This window comes from Ictalurus punctatus, chromosome 7, assembly GCF_001660625.3.
Source record: "Ictalurus punctatus breed USDA103 chromosome 7, Coco_2.0, whole genome shotgun sequence".
Taxonomy (NCBI): domain Eukaryota; kingdom Metazoa; phylum Chordata; class Actinopteri; order Siluriformes; family Ictaluridae; genus Ictalurus; species Ictalurus punctatus.
In genome coordinates, this window is record NC_030422.2 from 18,521,697 (window position 1) to 18,547,078 (window position 25,382).

Sequence of the window (25,382 nt, forward strand, 5' to 3'; positions counted from 1 at the left end):
ATGCTGAATGAAAACACAACTATTAAATTATGGCTATAGAAACATTTAATCAGGCTGAAATCTGTGCCTTTTGGTGTTTATAAACTAGGCTGTAAAATATGCACTAGGCTGTAAAATATCATTAAAGATAAATGTTAAATGGACCATGTGTCCATGATGCTCCAAAGATGTTCCTGATCCCACATGCCATTCAGTTTCTGAATAATGGCCTAAGAATACCACCACCCTGCATATTTTCCCCCACTTCTAACTCAGCTGTTAAAACTCTTTAGCTTTATCAAGCCTGAACTAGGTTGTACTGGGTGAGTTATAGGAAGGAAAACATCAACATGTGCAGGGCAGCTCTACTCCAGGACTAGGATTGAGACGCACTCTACACTAAAGCTAAACTGAAATAATTTGAATACCACTGTCAAGCTTTGTAGGCAGAGACGGAAGCAAGTGCAGGTAGGCAGATACAATAACAATCCAAAAGGGGTAAGGTAGGGGTAAACAGGCAGGGGTCAGGCAATCAGGCAAACAGACAAAACTAAGCAAGGTAGAGAATCATGGTTGAAACGAAAACAATGGTCAGAAGTCACTTTGGCAAAACACGAGAATTAGGCTTGGATAATGTCAGAGAACAAGTCAACTGAACGTTTACTTCACAAAGTCTGAGTGTTCACACAAAAAGTCCTTAAATGCTGCATATGTGCTGCATGTGAGATTGGTTGCAGGTGTGTGTAGTTAGTACTCCGGCGGAGGCGAGTGTGTGCGTGTGTGGGAAGTGTAGTCCTCAGAGGTCATGTTCGTAGTCAATGGTGCCTCCTGAGAAATGGAGTTGCTGGTTTGCTGTGATATGACAACCAGGATGACATCAAATACCTTTTATGATCTATCTGATAAGCAAATTTTAAAATACAGTCACCTTTATGTACGGGTCTGGAGCATAATACAGTTCAAGGAAATGTTCTCGTCATTTTTTTCCTCATTGCACACAGTCTACAACAGGTGTGGCAGCATTCATGAAAGGACTAACATTTTAGTAAAGGTCTGAAATGTCATATGAGCTGATGATATGTGACGGAGGGAAATTCCACGTACTTGTCAGGTGATGTTTACTGTAAGGGATGATTACTATAAAAGGTATGCCAATGCAAAACAGAAAGGTAAGAATGGTAGGATCTTGGCAGTGTGCAGTTTCTTCAATTTGTGTCCGCTCAGAATGAAAATATATGAAGTTTTTATTTCATATTTTTTTCAGTATTCTAACAAAAGGCCTAGTGGCTGCTGGTGTATGAATAATGTTTCACTCATGTAGCCACATGCCTCTTACCTTTGTTGAGAATGCAGGGTTTTTTGTCGTTATTTTGGTGACTATTTGATCATTTCTGCTTGCCAAAATAACTTAGGAATACAGAGTTAGTTAGTAATTAGGTAAATGTTTAGAGTCTCTGCCCAGTGTGGGTCTTTTCTTTTTGCACCTCTGTCCTTATTACTCAATAACTTTATTGCCTCAGCAATTTACTCAAACTAATAACAAATACTTAGTATGGAACAATTAACGTTTTTTTTTGTTTGTTTTTTATTTTAATGCCTAGATCAACAAAACCCCTGAACTATAAACCCATTAGATAAAATTACACATTACTGTTATCACTGACAGACAAATACATATGAGTTTTACTAAACTAGTCAATTTCTCCTAAATTAATCAGAAACTATTAACTCAAATCCCTTGTAATAAATGTGACTATGTAAAGTCAGGGCCTAGAGCTGGTGCCTTACTAGAAATAACTTCAATTAAAAGTAAAACTTCAACAATTTTACATGTTTTACATGCTTTATGTATTTATATAAATTTAATATCATATTTGTATTAAACTATTGTTATTATAATATAAATGACATCAAACACAATATTTTTTTATATAACTTGAGGACAATTTTCAAGACAGCTATGCTGTAGTTTTAATCATACTGAATTTATATGTTATTATGCTGAATGAAAACACAACTATTAAGTTATGGCTATAGAAACATTTAATCAGGCTGAAATCTGTGCCATTTGGTGTTTATAAACTAAGCAAAAAAAACAAATGACCTCTAACATTCAACTGCTTTTATTTACAGCAAATTTCTTAACATGTGTAAATATTTGTATTATCATAAAAAGATTCAACAACTGAGACATTGAGACATTGAAAGGTATTTTAGGTTTTGAACCTGAGGAAGGATTATATCTTCACATTTTAACAGCTTCTCAAGTTTGTGGTTAATGTAGACATTGTTGTCACACTTGTCTGAGCAAGGTGTTGGCCCTTTCCAGGTCTTCAGACACTGCCAGCAGAACTTAAACCTCTTACCACTCCACTATCTGCTGAACAGATGGTGCAGTGTACACACAGGTTGGTCAAATCCTGCCTCTCAACATATGAATTGCAAAATTGGAAAATAATTGGAAAATTAGCTTTTTCAATCATTTTATTCAACAGAAATATAAGTAGATATATTTATAAATATTTATTATATTTAGATATATAATATAAATTATATTCTTCTGTGAAAAAGTAAGTACACCCTTGGTCTTAGAAGCTAGTATTGCCCCCTTTAGCAGAAATAACTTTTTGTAGGCTTTTGCATAATTGTCCACCAGTCTCTGACATCGGCTTGCTGGAATTTTTGACAACTCTTCCATGCAATATTCTTTCAGTTGCAAGATGTTTGAGGGTTTTCTTGCATGTACTGCTTGTTTCAAATCCCCCTACAACATTTCAATGGGAATCAAATCCAGGCTTTGACTAGACCATTCCATAACCCTCCATTTCTTCTTTTTGAGCTATTCCTTGGTGGATTTGCTAGTGTGCTTAGGATCATTATCCTGTTGAAAGGTATGATGCTTTGATACAATGCAGAATTCATAGCTGAATCAATGAATGCAAGCTGTCCAGTCCCTGAGGCAGCGAAGCAAGCCCAAACCATAACATTTCCACCACTGTGCTTCACAGTTGGTATGAGGTGCTTCTCCTGTAAACCTGTCTTTGGTCTGCGCCAAACACGTCTGCTGTTACTGTGGCCAAACAAGTCTATCTTTGATTCGTCTGTCTAGAGCACATTATTGCAAAAGGCCTGGTCTTTGCCTATATGCTCACTGGCAAACTGTAGTCCTGCTCTAATGTTCTTTTTAGACAGCAACGGCTTTTTCCTTGTACGCTTCCCATGCAGGTCAAATTTGAGCAATCTCTTTCTGATTGTAGAAGCATGTACTTTAACATCAACAGTTGCAAGACTTACTAGCAGATCCTGTGATGAAATTTTGGGATTCTTGGAGACTTCTTTTTGCAGACTGTCTGCTCTTGTGTCAGTCTCACATCTTGAATTAAATTAGGGAAAATTGTACTTTTCCACGATATTCTTTATAATTTTTTTTTTTTAGATGCATCTGTGTATGCTCTTCATTCCTAGTTTCCAGCCATCATTACAGCATGGGAGAGGAAATCTCTTTCAGCATGTGGGTGATGTACATCTAGACAATCTGACAACAAACTACACACTAAGAAATTTATATTGAGAAAATTCAACTTGCTCTTTGTTCCAAATAACGATGGACCAGATCCGCACTTAATCTGTATTATTAAATTATCTGTATTATTATTAATCTGTATTACAATCTACGTGTAATCGTATTTGATAATCAAAGTACTGAACAAGGTAGAGGAAGACAACATGTAGCTTTACTGTTCATTGAAACTTCATTCTTTATTTGGATTTTTCTTGATTCATTTTCATATTTAGTTTTTTTTTTTTTTATGAAATATCTTCAACCTAGGAGAGTTTGTCATCTAGCATGAATGCAGGAACATGAATTTACCTTTTCACCTTGCTGTCTTCTGTCCCTCTAGTTGAAAAGAAAGTCAAACATGTTAAAAGTTCAAAGGTCAGACAGTGCAGGAGTAAGGAAAATAAAAGCCCATCACCTGTTTAGATTATATATGATTAAGTTCACATTCAAATAGAAATGAAGCTCATAACAATAATAATGTATTTATCTGGAAAAATACATGAGGTTTCCTTATCAACTAGACTGGAAAAACAGGCGGTGCAGTTGTCTTTTTAGCAGTCTAAATACAGGTTAAGCTATTGAACTGATGGTAGCCTATTTAGTTTTTATGGGCTACTCATTTTAATCTATCAATTTAAATTGCCTTAGATTTTTTTCACGCACTTGGAATGTAAACCAAAATGGCCTAAACCTGATCATTGTCATTATCTGCACTGCATTTCAGTGTTGGACCTAATTCCATGATTATAAGGTCCTATTAGAGCTGTGGGAGCAGAACTTCATGCAAAGAGACAGTCGGTACATTTACATGGACAACAATTAGCAATTAACCCGATTGAGACAATACTCTGATTAAGAAGCTACCATGTAAACAGCAATACTTAATTACCTTAATCCAATTAAGGTCATACTCGAAGTAAACACAAATCGAATTAGGACATGTGGAGTACTCCTGTTTTAGTCGCATTATCGAAGAGCATAACAGACATGTAAACACCTTAATCACATTATTAACAATTAACATCGTGTGAGAGTTTTCACAGCATTTTGCGACAGGACACGTACACATACGGCAGTGCTCAACCGTTTGGTAAACAAGAGACCATGGCTGCGTCCGAAACCGCGTACTTACCTACTATAGGCATATAGTATGTGAAATGCATGAATTTCGGCTACTATAGAGTAGGTAAGTATGCAGTTTGGGATGCAGCCCACGGTTTCAAGCAGTCGTCTATTTGCACGTATAGCATGACAAATAATTAACTTCACTTGAAGCGTTCGTAAAAATTAAAAATAAAAACACCCAAAACTGTATATGGTATCATAACAAAGACGAATTCTATGTTAATACGTGAAATTCTGGAGGGATGTCGGACGGCGTGGCGCATTGACGTAATGACGTGTGCTGTTAATCTAATTATGTTCTATAACATGTAAAACGGGTACATGAAAGGAGTATTCTAAACGTGACTCATGTAAACACCTTAATCACAATATTGTCTTATTCAGAATAAGGTCAATAATTTGATTACTGCTGTCTAATTAAACCTAGTCAGTGAGAGATTTTAAGAGAATACTGCTATGTAGGAAACGTAGCCTATCTTATGCACTATAACATTATTCATTACGTCAAGCGTGCAGCCAGTTTAAATAACGAAGAGCTGTGCAATTTGTAGACCGTGAACTGTCATGCGCAGGTGACGATACAGCAAAGTTTCTATAAGGAGAAAATGAAACCAAGCTGCAATAATCCGACTTCCACTTCATGAGCAACATGGCGCAGATTTACCAAATTCAGGTTGTTGGTTTTAGGGGAGAAAAGAAAACCGTCGACGTTGCAACTTCCGAAGATGACTTCAACAAAACAACTATTTCGGCTTTCAAAGAAAAGCTCATGGTGAAGTTCCCGGAGCTTAAAGGTATTGGCTTATTTCCTCTATATAGATGATGACAGCATAGCCTGTGTGATTTTTGACCTGGACTTTCAATGCATTTGACTCCGTGTGCGGTCAGTAAAATCTCTCCTTTTATCAGGTTCGGAATTCAGAATGATGTTCACTGATATCCAGCTTCAGGACTCCGACACTTTCTCCATGCGCAAGATCCAGAATAAATCCACAATCTTCCTGATCGTCCGCATGCCGGGAGGAGCCCCCCCCACACACACACACACAATGCGGGGTGAAGAGAGGAGAGTCCGGAACAGCTGCACTGAACACCCGGACTGAACATGCAGAGACTTTTAATCATATCTTTCCTGTCTTTTACGTTAGCATAGAAAACAATGTAAAAAAAAAAAATAATGTTAAAGAAATAAAGTAGTCTTACACGTTTCCCTTTTGTCCTGTTCTCGTAATGTCTCATAAAATTGCTGTAACTCAAATTCTTACATTCTGTGTTTACTTTAACAGCATATGTATTATATTATATTATAGCTATTATATCTTTCCTGTCTTTTATGTTAGCATGGAGAAGAGTAAGAAATTTATCATGGAAAAGCCAAATAAATAAAATAGCCTCACTAAATGTTTCTTTATTGTCATATTCTTGTAAAATTATATTAACTATCACGTCCTGAAGTTTTATGAAACTGACATAGCTGATTTCTGCTTTAACAGCATATTGTAAGCTATACATTTTTGTGATCATTTAGTGCATATTAATTATTTAAATACTAAATTACAACCTATTGGATCCTTAAAAAGAAGACTGCAAATTAACACTGAAAGCGTTACCCGAGGGTTTGCGCATGCGCCGTCCACACTGACGGACTAATCTGTTTTATTTCCTTACCTTATTCCAAGCCATTTGTTCTGGGTTTCTGAAATGCTTATTGGATAACTTAGATTAAACAATCGAGTTTTTCATTTAAAATGAACAGCGACAAATTGGGTTTACTTTCCTTTAAAGCCTCGGTCAAACCAGACAAGTTTACTTTCGCTTCCATATCACAAACCTGGTTTCCTATAAATCCTTCATCTAGTCCTGTTGCATTTCAGACTCTCTGGACCAACCTACTTCACTTTGCTTTAAATAATGTGACATGTCGTAGCTTACAGTTTAGATTAAAAATACACTGACACATACACTGACAATGTGCGCATGTGATCCAGCGGCTCCGCCCTGGTTTACAACCAGTCTTGAGAAAACGAAAGTTTCCAAGAAAAAGAAAGTTAAACTGTGAAGCAGGAACCAGAACATCAGTAACTCTGATCTGACAAAGATGGAACCAGAAAAGCGTCACGATCCTCGGGACAGTACCCTGACATTTGTTGACCGAGCGGATGAGATCAGTAAGACTACAGTATTATCATCGTTACTCTAAGCGGTAGCTATATTTGGATAGAAGTTATGGAAAGTTGAGTTATACATGGATGTATGTTAAGTTTTCTTTTCGCTTCTTGAGTTTATAACCTCCTTCTATTAATTGAGGTTAATTCAATTAGAAAACGTAAGATCACATCTAATCTGTATGTTACCCCTTGATGAATTTAGATTTGCGAGATGGTTGTACACAATAAACTTAGATTCTGGATTAAGGAAGTCTATTTTATTTATTGATTAAGAAAAGAGGCCAATCTGACGACATGACAGAGACAGAGAAGCATACCGTCCAACAGATCTAATTAATAAGGAAATAATTAGAAGTATCACTATACCAGTTGTTTTTTTTCTGATACAATACCAATGCTGAAACCTGGAGTATCAGCTGATACCAATACACATCCGATAGCATACTGTTTTTTTTTGTTTGTTTGTTTGTTTGTTTTAAAGACGACTAGTTTTAAAATATTCTTTTTTAACTGATGCACTTTCACACAAAAATAAATTGCATGCTAATTATAATTAAATATAAATTAGAATAAATTATAAATATAATAAAAATCAATATTAACAAAAGAAAAAACAGTCAAGTCTCCTTAAAACATTTCCAGTTACAAAAATAAATTTATTTTCCAAATGCAATTCAAATCTTTGTCATTTGTTACATGATCCAATATCCAGTATGATTTCTCTGATGTCCAATCCACCATTTTTGCTGGTATTGGGCCCATGCTGATAGTACTGGGTATCTGATTGGTGCCATCTCTGGAAATAATACTAATAAATATCAGGCTAAATAAAGAGTACAGAGCTGATATAATAGTACCAAATACTAGAAAACAGAACAGTTGTCTTTTCCGGTTTTAGCTGATAAGTGATATCCTTGCTACATTCCCTACTGCATCGTTATAATACTCATCAAAAAAAAAAAATTAATAAATCCCTCCTTCTTTTCACGTAACAATGATCACAAACCTTTGAAGTGTAAGAGAAACCTTTTCTATCCTTCTTGTAATATTTTTCTAAAAATAATTCTACGTATATATACATGCATACTTCAGAGACCTTATTTAATATAGCTGAAAATCCATTATAATTCCCTGAGAACATACAGAAGGGAAAATCCAGCTAGTAACTACATCTGGAAAATAAATGTTGCATGTGTGTGTGTGTGTGTGTGTGTGTGTGTGTGTGTGTGTGTGTGTGTGTGTGATTGATTTGTTCCTGATGATATCTATTAGCAATATTTTCTATGTGCACTTATATATCAACTTAGCCCTTGATGATGATCCCAACACCCAGAGGATAGAAATGTCTTGTGGCCACGCTGTCACACCTGAATCCCTCACAGCCTACTGTCGAAGTCTTCTGGATCAGGTAGGCTTCTAAATTAGTCATTGCTGTAGAAAACCATTATATATGGTATATTTATAATGATACAAATGGTCTACTTAATGCCCAAACATGCTTTCTAATGAGGAAATACAGTCATGTGAAAAAGAAATACATCCCATGGAAATTGTTAACTTTTTTGACATATTTGGACAAGCAAACATTTGATCATCTTTGAAACAGTGCCTATTAATAAAGTTGATATACTTGAACAAATCCACAAGGAAAGTTAACATTTTTAATAATTTATTTAACGGAAATATCAATACATGTGATATTCATCTGTGAAAAAAGTAAGTTCACCCTTGGCCTCAGAATCTAGTATTGCCCCCTTTAGCAGAAATAACTTCTTTTAGGCGTTTTGCATAATTGTCCACCAGTCCCTGACATCGGCTTGCTGGAATTTTTGACCACTCTTCCATGCAATATTCTTTCAGTTGCAAGATGTTTGATGGTTTTCTTGCATGTACTGCCTATTTCAAATCCCCCCACAATATTTCAATGAGATTCAAATCCGGGGTTTGTCTAGGCCATTAGATTACTCCCTATATTTCTTATTTTTGAGCAATTACTTGCTGGATTTGCAAGTGTGCATAGGATCATTATCCTGTTGAAAGGTCCACTTTTGTTTCAACTTCAACTTTTTAACTTTTCAACTTTTGGACAGATGTCCTAATATTATCTTCAAGCACTCTTTGATATGATGCAGAATTCATAGTTGTATCAATGAATGCAAGCTGTCCAGTCACTGAGGCAGTGAAGCAACCCCAAACCATGACATTTCCACAACCGTGCTTCACAGTTGGTATGAGGTGCTTCTCATGAAAAGTTGTCTTGTCTTTATCCTGAAAAATATGTCTGCTGTTACTGTGGTCAAACAACTTTATCTTTGATTCATCTCTATATGCTCATTGGCAAACTGTTGGCTTGCAAAGGCTTTTTTCTGGCATGCCTTCAATGTAGATAAAATTTGTGCAAACTCTTTCTGATTGTAGAAGTGTGCACTTTGACACCAACAGTTGCAAGACTTACTAGCAGATCCTGTGATGAAATTTTGGGGTTCAGACTAATAGGGTCTGCTCTTGGGCTGAATTTGCTGGGACGGCCAGTCCTGGACAAATTGGCAGTTGTTTGAAATCTGCGCCACTTGTAGATGATTTTCTTTACAGTGGAATGATGTATTTCAAATAAATTTTTTAAATCCTTTGCCAGACCCATAGGCATCCACAACCTTTTTTCTGAAGGCTTTACAGAGCTCTGGATCTTGGCCTGATGACACCGCACATCAATAGCAAAGGGAACACCAGACACTAGATATGAGAGGGGTAGAAATAAGACAGGTTCCACCTGCACTCCCTAAGCAGGTTCTAATAACTGGCACCAAATCTTGAACATCTGTTTCTAATTTTGTGTATTTGAAGATGTGATAAATGTAAGGGTGTACTTACTTTTTCCATGTGACTGTTTGTTGTTCATTTAAATTATGAAAAATACTACATCATGTCAATTTTATGTGTCCTTTGATATACTGTAGTGTATCACTTTTGTTAATAGGCACTGTTTGAAAGAGGATCAAATGTTGTCCAAATATGTTTTAAAAAGCCAACCATTTCCATAGGGTATACTTATTTTTTCACATGACTATACCCCAGTTTAAAAAAATCTAAAGACCTACTAAAGAGTATTAGTTTTGGTTTTTACATTGTTGTGGTCTGGGTTTGGCACCCTGACCAGGGGTCCCGCCTCATGCCCCAAGTTCCTTGGGATAGGCTCCAGGTTTGCCAAGACCCTGTGTAGGGTAAGCAGTACAGAAAATGGATGGATGGATGGACAATGTTGTGGCCTTCAAAGACTTGCCTGCAACTAAATAATTGATGCAAGGTTTTACACAGAAATACACAGTTTAGAAACCCTGTTATGCTTTTTAGAAAATTTTTATAACAGTATTTTATTGCTAAGTGGGAAAAGAAAAGAGAAGAAAAACATTTTATGAAGTAAAATGTACAGCATTAAAGTTGATTTCAACATTTTCTAATTTATTTATAAGAGTTCCTACCAGAATTCCTAGGTAAATGATTACAAAATTATTATAGAATTATTATTATGGTAAACAAAGAATTGAGCTCCTAATTTTGTAGTGAATAAACAAAATATACTGTCACTGCCACTAGATGTTAGAGCTATATGTTTTTCTCTTGCTTTTATACATCCAGGCCGTGTACACGTTTGTGTGTCCAGCTATAACAGATGACAACAATAAAAAGTGTGGGGCCGAGTGGAAGTACATGGAAGTGCGGAGAATTGCTTTACTGACTGAAGAAGAGCAGAGCCACTTTGAGGAGACAATGGCTGAACTGGCAGCAGCTAAGTACTGTGAATACAACCAAGTAAGTACTTGTAAAAGGAGCTAATACATAATAATATCATGCCTTCAGTTGATATTCGTATGAAGTATGTAAGGCACTAAAGAGGTCACAGAGGTCAAGGGTAAATTTAAAAAAAAAAGTTATGAAGAGATGAAAACTTCCAAGGAGAACTGAAGCGAGAGATGGGAGTGAGAGTTTCTTTGAGAATATATAGAAAGTTAGTTTGGAGGAAAGGTGGAGTTTGGGGCATGGTCTTTTCCTCAAACTATTTCATAAATTCATTTTTAGAGCAGATACTTCACTTAAGTTTCACATTTATGTTTAATTTTTTACACCGTGCTTGGTAGATGATCAGAATTAATAAATTGAATTGATTAGGATGGATTAAGATTTATAAATGCAACATACTAGTTCATTTAAGAGGGATCTAGTGGTATTTTGAGCTATTTATATCTCATTATTAAATAATTATAATGATCTTTCTTTTCTTGTTTAAGTGCCCCAGTTGCAGTTCATATGTTGAGAGGCAGGATTTGACCAACCTGTGTGTACTCTGCACCATCTGTTCAGCAGATAGTGGTAAGAGGTTTGAGTTCTGCTGGCAGTGTCTGAATACCTGGAAAGGACCAGCACCTCGCTCCGACAAATGTGACAACAGCGGCTGCATTAACGACAAACTTGAGAAACTGGTTAAATGTGAAGATATAATCCTTCCTCAGGTTCAAAACCTAAAATGCCCCTCATTGCGAGCTTGTCCTACATGTGGAAACCTGGTTGAGCATGACACATCAGGGTGTAAGAATATCATATGCAATATCTGCCATGTTGAATTCTGCTTTTCTTGCTTAAAGCTCACGGTTGATTGCCTAAAAACAAGCTCATACTTTGTAGTTTGCTCAAATGGTGTAGCGCCTCGGCAAACATCCATTCCAACCTGGATAAAGTAGGTACCTGAAATCTTGCCATATTATAAACACCAAAGGCACAGCTTTCAGCCTCATTAAAAGTTTTCATGGCCATAACTTAGTATAAGTGTTTCAGTGGAATAATACAGCATATGATTAAAACTAAAGCACAGCTGTCTTGGCAATTATCCTCAAGTTATATTGAAAAGCATATTGTGTTTGTCTTTATTGTTTATTAGATTCATAACAGCATATGTTTTTTTCGTTCAATGTTGGTAGAAATAATATTTGATCATATAAAGCATGTAATAAATGGAAAATTGTAGCTTTGATGCTTAAATACAATAGATACAAATAGTGAAAACCGTCTCTTTGTGTAGTTTTCTTGTGGTCATTTTAACTTTTATTTCAAATTAGTTCTAGTAAGACATCTCAAGACCCTATCATTAAACAGTTACATTTATTAGAAAGGGTTTTTGAGTTAAATGTTTCTGATTAATTGAGGATAAATGAATCGGTTTATTAGTACGATTCAGTGGATATTAAAGGTATACACACCCCTGTTAAACTTGCAGGTTTTTGTGATGTGTAAAAAATCAAGATAAATCATGTCAGATCATATTCCACATTTAATGTGATATCGCAACCAACAAAATTCAAGTGAAAAACAAATAGAAATGTTTTGGGGGAAAAAGAAAATGAAAAAAAGTACAATAACCTGGTTGTATAAGTGTGTACACTCTTTAACTAATAGTTTCTTAAAGCACTTTTTGCTTTTAATACAGTGCTCTTTTGGGTAAGGGTCTACCCACTTAGCTCATCTTGATTTGACAATTTAGCAAAAATAATACAGATCTTTCAGATTGCGAGAGGATCTCCTGTGCACAGCCCTCTTCAAGCCATTCCACAGGTTTTCAATATTTAGTGCTGAGCTCTGATTGGGCCATTTAAAAACTTTGATTTTTGTCTTCAAAAGTCATTCCTTTCCTGAAGTGGATTTGTGCTTTAGGTTGTTACTCTGCTGGAAGGTGAAAATTTTCTTCATCTTCAGCAGTCTAACAGAGGCCTGCAGGATTTGTGCTAAAATAGATTCCTATTTGGAGTGATCCATCATTTCCTCTTGAATAGAACCCCAGTCGCAGTTAAAGAGAAGCAGCCCCAGCAGCAGTCCAAAACTTTGAATTTCTCTGCCTTTGAGTTAAAAATGTATTTCTGATGTGCAGGCATTATCCACTCCATAACCCATTCCATTTCCCAATCTTTGCAGTATACAGTACCTCTGAAAATATTGTAACATCATGGCCAATTCTGTTTTTCTTGCTATACACTGAAGACATTTGGGTTTGCAAATAGAAGATTATCAGAATTTCAGCTTTAATTTCCTGATATTTACACCTAGATGTGGTAAACAATTTAGAAATGGCACCTTTTCTGGCAGACCATCTAATTTTTAGGAGAGTTACAGGTAGTTATAGGTATTCTTGAACAGAGGTGGTTAGAGTAGCCAAAAAGTTTACACAAGTACAAGTAAAACTACTTATAAGAAGTCACTGACGTAACAGCAAAAGTAATAATTATAATAATTACTTGAGTAAGAGTAATAATGTATCCAGTGAGAAGGAGAAGACTACTTAAGTAGCAAGTAACTAGAAACTTCAGAAATTATTAAAATGAGGGGAAATCCTAAATCTCAGGGTGCCAGCTGGCCTTTTATAGAGTTTGTTTAGGAACCTGGTGTATTTTCTCCCTTGATTTGGTTTGTTTATACATAGATGAATATGACAAGATATATTTCTCAAAGATATATCTTATATTCTGTGTTGACTCAGTATCCCCATCCACAATTATTTCAGTGAAATTTAAAATGTATGGAGTTGTGAAGCAAAAAATTACAATAGTTCTGTTCTTATGTTTTCTTACACATTTTGGGCCCGTTAATACCAATCAATCAATGCCATAGCCTATTTGAGTATTGTTGCTAACCATGTTCATCCCTTTATGGTCATAATTTACCCATCTTCAAGAATTTAATTCCAGCATGTTAATGCACCATGTCACAAAGCAAAAATCATCTCAAACTGGTTTCATGAACATGACAAAGATTTCTGTGTTTTTAAGTGGCCTTCCCAGCCACTAGATCTGAATCTAGCAGAACACGTTTGGTATGTTTGGCACGTTTGGCATGAACGGGAGATTCACAGTATGAAAGTGCACCTAAAAATTCTGCAGGAATTGTGTGATGTGATCATGTCAACATGGACCAGAATCTGAAAGTAATGTTTCCAAAATCTTGTTGAATCCATGCCACAAAGAATTGAGGCTGTTTTGAGAACAAAGGGAAGTCCTCTCCAGTGTTAGTATAGTAATACTAATAAAATGTCCAGTGAGTGTATATGTGACAAATAAAGGCTTCTAAAAATGACAACATGAACAACACACAAAAACAAGTATGCCAAAAATAATTCACCACTCCTGGTGTGCAAACTTCCCGTTTTCCCTTTCATTGTACTAACTAAATAATTCATCATTCCTGATACACAAACTTCTAGATCCCTGCAGTTATCACTAAAATCAACATATTTTGGTTTTTCAAAAATGTTCTGCAGTTCTTGAACAGAAACAGCACTTTCCTGGTAGGGATATTTGTAGATCTGGTCTAAAACAAGCATGCAAATAGCAGACAAAGAGGTGATTGTTTCTCATGTTTGTAAGCAAAAACATATGCCTGAAAGCATTAAAAATGTGTCCATACAAAATCATCGAAATGCTTTGTCAGTCTAAATTTTATATTAAAAATTAAAAAGAAAATCAGGAAAACAGCAATAACTGAAGTACAGTTATTACAATACTTAAAAATAATACTTTCTATAGTTTATACATCTTTTTGGAAGTCACACTGCAGTGGGTTCAGGTAACAGGTTGCACCCTGATTTTTCAAGCCTTTATTGTTTTCCAGTCTGAATGATTAAAAGTGTTTAATTAGGCCTATATCAGTGCTAAACAAACAAACAAGCAAAAATATAAACGCTGCAGTATTATTTGTCATTTTGTTGTTTTAGGTATTTGGCCTACTAGATATAACGTTTAACTTAAAGTTGATTTTAACTCTACTATTAGCCTATATTTTATGATATATTTTAATTATTTAAATATTATTGTTATAATATTTTACACTAGCTTATTTGATATGAAAAAAAGACGAAGTTTATCAGTACGTTTACATGGACAACAATATTCCAATACTAACTCTATTAAGACAGTACTCTGAAAAACTTCCATGTATTATTGATTACCTTAAGTCGGTTAAAGTCATACTTGAAGTAAACACGAATCGAATTAAGACATGTGGAATATTCCTATTTAGTCACATTATCAACGTGTATTACAGACATCTACACACCTTAATCACACTATTAATGTCCTGTGGGAGTTTTCACCACATTGTGCGACAGGACACATACACACACAGCAGTGCTAAACCATTTTACGGCAAATAAGAGAATGAGGCAGCATCCGAAACCGCGTACTTACCTGTTATATAGCAGATGAAAAAGACATATTTTGGCTACTATATAGTAGGTAAGTATGTGGATTCGGACGCAGCCCACGGCTTCAAGCAGTCGTCAATTTGCACATATAGCATGACAAATAATTAACTGCACTTGAAGCTTTCGAAAAATTAAAAATGAAACATCCAAAACTGTATACGGTACCATAACGAAGACGAACTGTATGTTGATACGTGAAATTCTGGAGGGAACGTTGGACGGCGTGGGGATGTAATGACTTGGTAAGCGACTTTGGATGCATTCTAATAAGTTAGAGACCTCTTGAGAAAGGTGGTCTAGGCCTGCCTAATGTTTTGTTTTAGTATTATGCTTTCAATCGTAGACACCTGGCTCATTGGTCACTTCCTCCTGAGTGAGCTTCCCCTCGGTATACAGTTGAACAATATGTCTTGCCTGCGATCTCATTATTGCAGAGTCTGTCCATTAAACTGGATGGAGAGGTGAAAAAACATCCTATTATTTCACACTTGCACGTAGTATGGTTAAAGATTTCCCGTCTGCATAGCTTTGACCCTTACGTAAATGCCTGTTCAAGTATATGGTTGAATCTTAAATTCTGTATTGATAAATCTCCCTTTCTATGGAAGGAATGGATAAAGAAGGGTGTTGCTATATTAAGCGACCTTTATGAAAATGGTAGTCTGAAGTAGGTCTGCAACTAACGATTATTTTCATAATCAATTAGTTGGTCGATTATTTTTTCGATTAATCGATTAATCGGATGATGGGGCGAACTTCCAGGTTAGTAAAAAACTAATGTGTTCCATTTGAGATGAGATTACCTTTCTAAAATACATACATTGGACCAGTGGTTCTCAACCTTTTGTGAGCTCTGGACCCCTAGCATATTTTGAACAATCCACAAGGACCCCCTCACTCCACAACAATTATAGGGTATATATTAAACAATCATTTCTATATATGTTACTTTATTTTGTTAATATTTAACATGAATAATATGAACATTAAAATTGAATCAAAACATTTCAAGATTTTATTTTTTACATTTTATTCTTGGTGTGACATTTAATGTGACTCTCTGAATTATCCTTTGTTTATTTTATCCATCAATGCGACACTTGAACTTGTCTACCACTCGTAGGTTTTTGCAAATTATCATTTCATTTGTAAATAAATAAAAAAATAAATCCATCCATGAACGATCATCAGCTCAGCTAATGTGATATTTGCGAATAACCAAATTGATTCATTTTAAAACATCTCATTTGAATATTTTTATATATATATATATTTAACAAAAAATTTATACATAATATTATTTAAACATTTTTACAATTTTCATACGGACCCCCTGCAATTACACCACTTACCACGAGGGGTCCGCGGATCCCCGGATGAGAAACACTGCACTAGACGGTAGTGCATAGTGAAAGTATATGTACGTCATTTGGGACACAACTTTAGTATTTACTCTCCGGAGCGTGATTTCGGAAGAGAAGTAACGTAATGAGTAAATCTCCCCCGTGCCGCTCGCAGACCAACTAATCGATAATTAGATTCGTTGACAACGATTTTCATTATCGATTATTATCGATGATTATCGATTATTTGTTGCAGCTCTAGTCTGAAGTCAATTGAACGCTTGCGGCAGCAGTATGGTGTATCTAGAGCTCAGTTTTACAGTTTTACGGTATTTACAGTTAAGGCATTTACTCTGTACTACTTTTGGTTTAAGTACACATCTTCCTGAGCCAGCAGACTCACTGTATGGTAATTTCGGCAAATGGGAAGGTAATGAAATATCAGTGTACTACTCCTGGTCGATTCAGAGTCTCGATGATGGAGCTTTATTAGCTCTTAAGAAAATATGGGAAAGAGGTCTGAACCTAACATTCAATGACGAGGAATGGCACAGAGTTTTAAAGAATGTCAAAACAGCATATAGGGATGCAAGAATATGCCTAATACAGTTTAAGATTGTGCACCGTTTTTGCTGGACTCCTTCCAGACTGTTTAGGCTGGGGTTATGTAAGTTTAATGTCACATGATGATAGTGGGCCATTCAAGATGTGGATTCATCTTCAAATAACTACTTCAAATAAGCATGTTTAAATATTACCACAATTTAGAAAAAATATATATATTTTAATAAACTGCTGTCCTACTGTACCATACAGTGACTTATTGTTTGCTCTTGGTTAATGGTAATAGTGAAATAGACTTATTTATTAATATAGGCCTAATTTCAAGATTAATTTAATAATATTGGGAAATAGAATTAATAATAAAATTAATTAATAATTTAAAAATATATTATTATTAGTATTATTATTATAGTAGTAGTAGTAAAAGTAGTAGTCGTAGTTGTAGTGGTCTTTTTTTTTGGGGGGGGGGGGTAAATGATGAGATGTGGATTCATGTTAGTGCTAAAATATAAAGTTTCAGTCCTGATTCAGGAGTTGTACAGCTGAGTGGTGCAGCTCTCCTAAATTACACCCAGATGATGCCCTTGACTAGCCAAAATGCTGTCTTGATTGTTTTATAATCTTTCTCACACTGTTCTTCTGTTTGCCTATTTTACAAACATGACTTCATGTGTGTTTAGTGCTACTTCAAATAAATATGTTTAAATAGCATTTTGGTTTATGTATTGTGTTATATTTTTATGCTAGTAAAAATTGGTCTAACCATCAATGAGTCTGTGTTTTATGATGGGGCATGTTGTGGGCCGGGTGTGGTGGTCTGCTCTGGCCCAGAAAGTCCAGGGCCACTTTTTGTTCCCTGTCCACCCCTGATTATTGCTATTAATGCAAAACAACCTATGCTGAAAATTAAATATCAATGTTAAAACACGGAAATGAGGGCCCCATTCCTATATTTTGCCTAGGGCCCCCAAATCACTAAATCCACCCATGAGTGGGTTGAAACACACCCGCGCCATCCAGTGGGTCACGCATATCAATTGGTCTGCATTGCGCAGTTGCGTGGTTTGTGCCGGGCTACCCAGTGGGTCATGCAGGTATTTGGTCCGTGCTGCGCGGTTCATATGATTAGATCAGTTTGGACTAGCTTTTGAGTTTTTTGGCTTCCCATACTAAAGGTTTCCATTCATGCTTCAATATTTGTTGTGATGTGTGACATTCCCAAGTGGAGGGAAAACGTTTATCCAAAATTTAACTGATTAAATTTTGGCAAGGGAGTGTGAGAGAGATGACACCAAATTTAACACAACTGCTCCCCATTCACACCTGAGTCCTTGTAACACTAACAAGTCACATGACACCGGGGAGGGAAAATGGTTAATTGGGCCCAATTTGGACATTTTCACTTAGGGGTGTACTCACTTTTGTTGCCAGCGGTTTAGACATCAATGGCTGTGTGTTGAGTTATTTTGAGGGGAAAGCAAATTTACACTGTTACACAAGCTGTACACTCACTACTTTACATTGTTGCAAAGTGTCATTTCTTCAGTGTTGTCACATGAAAAGGTATAATCAAATATTTACAAAAATGTGAGGGGTGTACTCACTTTTGTGAGATACTGTATGAGAGGTGCATAAATAAGACAGGTTCCACCTGTACTCCATAAACAGGTTCTAATCACTGACACCCAATCCTGAACACCTGACTCTAATTATATGAGTTTGAAGGTGTGATAACTGTAGGAATGTGCTTACTTTTTCCAAGTGACAGTTTTTTTGTTTTTTTTTTTAAATTGTGAAAATTACTACAAAATGTCAATATTATGTCATCTGATAGTTTTTTTTTTTTTTTTTTTTTTTTTACATGACTGTATATTCCCATCTCTCTTTCTCTTCAGTTCTCCTGGGATGTTTTCATCTCTCTGTAACTTTTTAAAATGTATCCTTGACCTCTTTGACCTCTATAGTGCCTTACAGTTACATGCTTCATACTACTGTCAATTGAAGGCATGATATTACTATGTATTAGCTCCTTTAATAAAGTACTTACTTTGTTGTATTCACAGTACTCAGATGCTGCTATCAGCCGTTGTTCTGTTGAAAATCACAGTTTTGCCTTTGATTATATTTGTTGTTAAAAAGGATAAAACAACATGATAACCAGAAAGCTGCTTATATGAGAAAAGCAAGTTGAAAAGAGAAAAGAGGGAATATTTATCAGAGTCATTGCACAAGCACTGTGCATAGCCAATATAACAATTTGGAATGTCCTAAAAAAGAAAGAAACCACTGTTGCACAAACAATAAGACATGGAAAGGTCGGGCAAGAAATACAACAGCAGCTACTGACAGAAACATTCTGTGAGCTGTGAAGAAAAACACAAAAACAACAGTTAGTGACTTCACCAACAACATTTACATGACGGGGTGAAGGTATCACAATCCACCATTCAAAGAAGAATTCAAGTGCAGAGAGATGGTGCTAAACTGATACCCAGTATCTGCATCGGATATCAGAGAAATCACATTGGATACCAGATCTTGTAACAAATGGCAAAGATTTTTGAAATTGAATTTGGAAAATAAATTTATTTTTGTAACTGTAAATGTTTGCACTTAAAAAGACTTGACTGGCTTTTCTTTTGTTAGGCTTGAATTTATTTATACTTTATAATTTATTATATTTAATTATAATTAGCATGCATATGATTTTTTGTGTGAAAGTGCATCAGTTAAAAAACTCTTTTAAAGTTTAGCAGCTTTTTAAAGAAACCTATTGGATGGGAGAGAGAGTTATAGTTTGCATATTCCATCAAAGTCTTATCGTGATCGGTGCTAAAAGTGTCATCTTCAGTGTCATTTCAGTGTCATCTTCAATCAACCTTATCTTGACAGGTGTAGGTCAAAATACACATAAACTGTGTCTATAGTGCAGTTTCAATGTACATGTATACTTTAAACCCGAATCTGGTGCGGTCCCATGCACATTTTAACCATAACTGTATCTAAATATCATGGTCATAGTCATTAGCTAATTATTCATATCGATAGTCCTTCACATATATCAATACCTTCGGGTGCATTCCCACACACATACATAAGTCTGATTAAATAATAACATCATAGGTAAATGTAATATTATTATTATTATTATAGTATAAATTATTTTATTATTATTATTATGTTTATTATTTTATTTTGCACCAAAGTCTTTGCATAGTCCCCTGGTGTTACAGGAATCTTATAATGTGCCAAAAACTCATTAAAAATTAAAACAGCTGATTAAACAGCTGATCCACCAATATGATGCCATTATCAACGCAATGTTTCAGAAATAACAATTTGCATTTATAGAATATGGCTTTATTGTTCCATATGTAATACTTATGAGGTGAAAAGTTATGTTTGAGAATCAAGGACCATGATAAAAAAAAAAATGCCTGGCGATGAAATTCAGATATTTTCACTGGTAGTTTATCAATATTATAATTACAACTGAGAAGAAAATGTATATTATTATTTAATGTTTCCAAATCTAAAACATTTAGATTTGAATTAATGTTCATATTAATTCATGACAACTGTTTTCTTTATGTATTTTTTTTCCATATGAAGTCAAACAGTATTTTATCAATCTCTACATTTTTTTTTATTAAGATGCAAAGAATTTGAGACAATATTAGCCTCATACACTAGATGGCAGAGTGTATAGTGCATAGTATGTCATTTGGGACACAACTTGAGGCAACCATGCCGCGAGTTTCTAACGAGAGTTTCTAACGAGAGTTTCTAACGAGTTTCCGAAAAACCGAAACTGAAACCATGCTGCATGAACTTCGCTCAACATGGAGAACAACTACTATATTGTTGTAAAAACTCATAAAGGGGAAGTGAAAACTATCTTCGTTTCCAACTCCGAGGATGAGTTCAACAAAACAACTATTTTGGCTTTCAAAGAAAAGATTCTGGAAGCATTTTCGTATACTCCTGGTAGGCTTATTTAGTTTATAGTACTGATGATAATAAATTTTTGACTTGGACTTGAAATTTTGACAAAAAAAATCTCTCTTTTTACCAGAAGATCAGATCAGAATAATATGCCATGGTTCCCAGCTTGAGGACACCGACACTTTTGCCATGCGCAAGATCAAGAACGAGGACACCTTCCATCTGTGTCTCAGATTGCGTGGAGGGCAACTTCAACCGGATGAAGAGAGTAAAGACAGGCGACACAGCCGCGACTTAACCCTATCCCCGGACTTTTAATCATGTCTTTCCTGTCTTATTTTTAGTGTGGAGAATTAACCTAATATTTCCCTATTTTCCTATCTGTGTATTCAGGTTATCATGTTCTTAACTTTATTAGGTTCAGATTTCTAATTTCTATTTTATATATACACAACGGATATAACATAAAAAGAAGAATATTCTTTTTCTTCCTCTTGTTATTATTATTATTTATTATATAGGCAAGTGGTTCTCAGGCAGGGGGGAGAGATCGGAAGGGGGGCGCAAATTGTTTTCAAGAAAAAAAACACAAGACAGTGCATCATTTGTGTACTCGGTGTATTTTATTGCTTTTCAAGTAGAATGTGCATAAATTAACAAACTCGGCCTGCCTTTTATCTATCTGTCAGTGAACCTGAAGGCAGAGTGACGACCTCAGCTGGGCAGGAAAGTACGTGGAGTGCGGGGTTGTTGAACAGAGGGGAGTACTTGGGTATGTCAGGAGACGGAGCAACGTCTTCAGCCAACCCGGGTGACCTCAGCTGAACCGCAAAGCTGAGCAGCGTCCTCAGACGAGCAGGGAGGCTGACCTTCGTCCTCCGCTGACTCAGCTTGCTGAACTAGATCCATAATGGGGAGGGAGGGAGGGTGGGAGATGGTATTAGCACCAACCACAGACCCCACCTCCTGTTGGCGTGGCACTCCACAATCATCGGTGGCATCCTGATGCCCCAGTTCTCCATCCTAGCAATCTGCTGCTTCCGATTAAAGGTCTTTCGTTCTGTCACGAATCAAGGATGGGTTCGGAAGCAATCGCAGATATATAACATTTATTATATGAACAAACAACAAAACAGACACTACGACAACTAGGCAAAATACTGTGGCATGAAAGAAAACATGGAACATGGTAGTCTAATACAACGAAAGACAGAGAATCAGTGCAAACAATGGCTATATATACAAGAGTGCTCATTAACAGAAACGTGAATTAGGTGCAGGTGGTCATGTGACATGTAGTGCAGTGCAGTGGCTGATGGGAACTGGAGTCCAGAGTTTCCTGGTACATGGCTTTATTCCAAAATTGATTAAATTCATTATTTTCCTCAAAATTCTACAAACAATACCCAATAATGACAACATGAAAGAAGTTTGTTTGAAATCTTTGCAAATTTATTAAAAATAAAAAACAAAAAAAAGCACATGTACATAATTATTCACAGCCTTTGCTCAATATTTTGTTGTAGCACCTTTGGCACCAATTACAGCCTCAAGTCTTTTTGAGTATGATGCTACAATCTTGGCGCACCTATGTTTGGGCAGTTTCTCCCATTCTTCTTTGCAGGACCTCTCAAGCTCCATCAAGTTGTATGGGGAGCGTCGGTGCACAGCCATTTTCAGATCTCTCCAGAGATGTTCAATCGGGTTCAAGTCTGGGCTCTGGCTGCCTGCTGCCTGGTGCCTGGTTTCCTCCAGACATGACTGGTGCTTGGTTTCTGCTTGCCATTCAGGCCAAAGAGTTCAATCTTTGTTTCATCAGACCAGAAAATTTTGTTTCTCATGGTCTGAGAGTCCTTCAGTTGCCTTTTGGAAAACTCCAGGTGGGCTGTCATGTGCCTTTTACTGAGGAGTGGCTTCCGTCTGGCCACTTTACCATACAGGCCTGATTGGTGGAGTGTTGCAGAGATGGTTGTTCTTCTGGAAGGTTCTCCTCTCTCCACAGAGACACGCTGAGCTCTGTCAGAATGACCATTGGGTTTTTGGTCACTTCCCTGTCTAAGGCCCTTCTCCCCCGATCGCTCAGTTTGGCCGGGCGGCCAGCTCTAGGAAGAGTCCTGCTGGTTCCAAACTTCTTCCATTTACGGATGATGGAGGCCACTGTGCTCATTGGGACCTTCAATGCTGCAGAAATGTTTCTGTACCCTTCCCCAGATCTGTGCCTCGATACAATCCTGTCTTGGAGGTCTACAGACAATTCCTTGGACTTCATGGCTTGGTTTATGCTCTGACATGCATTGTTAACTGTGGGACTTTATATAGACAGGTGTGTGCCTTTCCAAATCATGTCCAATCAACTGAATTTACCACAGGTGGACTCCAATCAAGTTGTAGAAACATCTCAAGGATGTTCAGTGGAAACAGGATACACCTGTGCTCAATTTTGAGTGTCATGGCAAAGGCTGTGAATACTTATGTACATGTGCTTTTTTTGTTTTTTATTTTTAATAAATTTGCAAAGATTTCAAACAAACTTCTTTCACATTGTCATTATGGCGTATTGTTTGTAGAATTTTGAGGAAAATAATGAATTTAATCCATTTTGGAATAAGGCTGTAACATAACAAAATGTGGAAAAAGTGAAACACTGTGAATACTTTCCAGATGCACTGTAGCCTAATCAAGTGTTTTACAGAACGATTGGAATTATAAATTAAATAAAAAGTAACAGAAAATGAGCGGTTAGATAAGCTCCATTACATAATTTCTTGCCAAAAAAAGCTTCATCCATAAAGTGTTTATTCAGACTGTTTATTCATTATGCAGGTTACTACTGAGGGACAATGATATGAGCATGTGTGATTTGATGCAAAATAAATGATTAATCAATTTTGAAATTGGAACTGTACCTTCAACACCTTGACTGGGAGGCTGTGGGCTGCCCACTGACCCACACCATGGAGTCATTGTTCCCACAGCTGACAACTTATTGAGCCCTGAAGAACTGGCAGCACTACGAGCAGTCATTGATCCCAATGGACCATCACTGTCATATGGCATAGATATCTATCTGGCAACCACTCAATGCATACAGAACCTACTGGGCCAATAGTGAATAACAGGGTTTTTTAAATTCTTTTTAAACTCTCTATATTTTAACAATTTAGTTTTTTTTTTTTTTAAATAAACCAAGATAAAAAGAAAAAGGTCTGTACCTGCATATGTCAAAACAAAAAACAAAAACTGAAATTATACAGTCTCTCCAGGATTTTGCAATCGCAGAAATGAACACAAAACCAAGCAACTCTCGAAACAATATTCAGAGGAGCATGCAACTGTCCAAAATTTCCACAGATGTGTGTGTCCATGTGACAAGTGTCACAGCCATGGCAAATCCCTCTTTGATTCACATGTGATGAACATGAGTTCAGCTAAAACGTCTCATTTACCAACAAACAACAATGTGAAAGACCACGCAAAGCAATTTTCTGCAACCGCAATTTTACCAATTTAAGTAATTTTCTGCAAAAAAAAAAGCACAAAAACTCAGCAATTTGCATCACAAATTTAGAGAAAATTCCATAGCAAAATCAAGAATTTTTGACTGCAACAATCACTAAATCCTGTATGTACTGATTATATCCAAAGGTCCACCTCAATATCCATTAACTTGAAATTGGCTATTGAGTTAAGAAAACAAGAAATATAACTATGAACCAATTTTAATTGCAGCAGCCCCAATCCTGTATCCACTGTATTGATGCAAACAAGTAACTCTTTCTCAAAGGAAAGGGATGGAAGCCATAGGGTCTCAAAGAATGTAGATGACTTTGGTAGGTTACACTTGGTTACCTCCAGTTTGAGGGAAGTAGTTGGAACCTGCCAAAACACCCAGAACTTAATAAGGGCCTTCAGCTCAGGGTGGATGCTATGAAAAGGCAGATGCAATTCAAAACTTATGTATATACATGACTCTTTTGATTCTGAATCATTCACTATAACTAATCCTAAACAATTTTCAATGAACTGACAAAGGTAGCCAGCAACCCGGCTCTTATCTTCCAAAGAGCATTCGTCATCGTCGTCGTCATCATCATCACCGTTTCCCACTGTGGAAGGCCATCTGATGCAGGTTAAAATACACTATAAATAAAAGTGACAAACATACAAGAATTAATAATAAGTATAATCAAATACAAATATCAAGAATCACACAAGACAGGCAAGCCAGTGTTTATTCCCTGAAATTCAGAATTAAACATATTTGAGATAATTAGCAAAATTACCGCTGGAGTCAACACATAATTTAACTCGTGTGTAAAAATGACTGGCTGCACATCTGGATGCAAACAAAGTGGCCACAGCATGGTCTCCTTCAGTCCTTTTCAAAGTTGATTTGCCTCATAGTTCATCCGATTACCTAGTAAGAAAACAAAAACATGAAAAGATATTACATG

At 36.2% G+C, this 25,382-nt stretch overlaps 3 protein-coding genes across 4 annotated transcripts; all 3 read left to right on the forward strand.

Annotated features, from left to right (window-relative positions):
- The first annotated feature begins 5,259 nt into the window (after nt 1-5,259).
- Nucleotides 5,260-6,071, forward strand: LOC108267492 (Ubl_ubiquitin_like domain-containing protein). The gene is made up of 2 exons (XM_017471589.3): nt 5,260-5,460; nt 5,576-6,071. Exons 1-2 carry the CDS (start codon nt 5,307-5,309, stop codon nt 5,767-5,769), a joined length of 348 nt encoding a protein of 115 aa, XP_017327078.1. The 5' UTR covers nt 5,260-5,306; the 3' UTR covers nt 5,770-6,071.
- A 613-nt stretch (nt 6,072-6,684) lies between these two features.
- LOC108267491 (E3 ubiquitin-protein ligase RNF19B) lies at nt 6,685-11,894 on the forward strand. Its single transcript, XM_017471588.3, has 4 exons — nt 6,685-6,834; nt 8,142-8,242; nt 10,471-10,644; nt 11,121-11,894. The coding sequence occupies exons 1-4, from the start codon at nt 6,765-6,767 to the stop codon at nt 11,568-11,570; spliced, it is 795 nt and encodes a 264-aa protein (XP_017327077.1). The 5' UTR covers nt 6,685-6,764; the 3' UTR covers nt 11,571-11,894.
- Nucleotides 11,895-20,746: 8,852 nt separating this feature from the next.
- Nucleotides 20,747-21,416, forward strand: LOC108267183 (uncharacterized). Of its 2 annotated transcripts, none has more exons than XM_017471174.3 (2): nt 20,747-20,970; nt 21,062-21,416. In XM_017471174.3, the coding sequence occupies exons 1-2, from the start codon at nt 20,826-20,828 to the stop codon at nt 21,244-21,246; spliced, it is 330 nt and encodes a 109-aa protein (XP_017326663.1). In that variant the 5' UTR covers nt 20,747-20,825; the 3' UTR covers nt 21,247-21,416. The 2 variants fall into 2 exon arrangements, with proteins under 2 accessions (XP_017326663.1, XP_017326662.1); XM_017471173.3 differs by having other exon boundaries at nt 20,756-20,970; nt 21,059-21,416.
- Nucleotides 21,417-25,382: the final 3,966 nt, after the last annotated feature.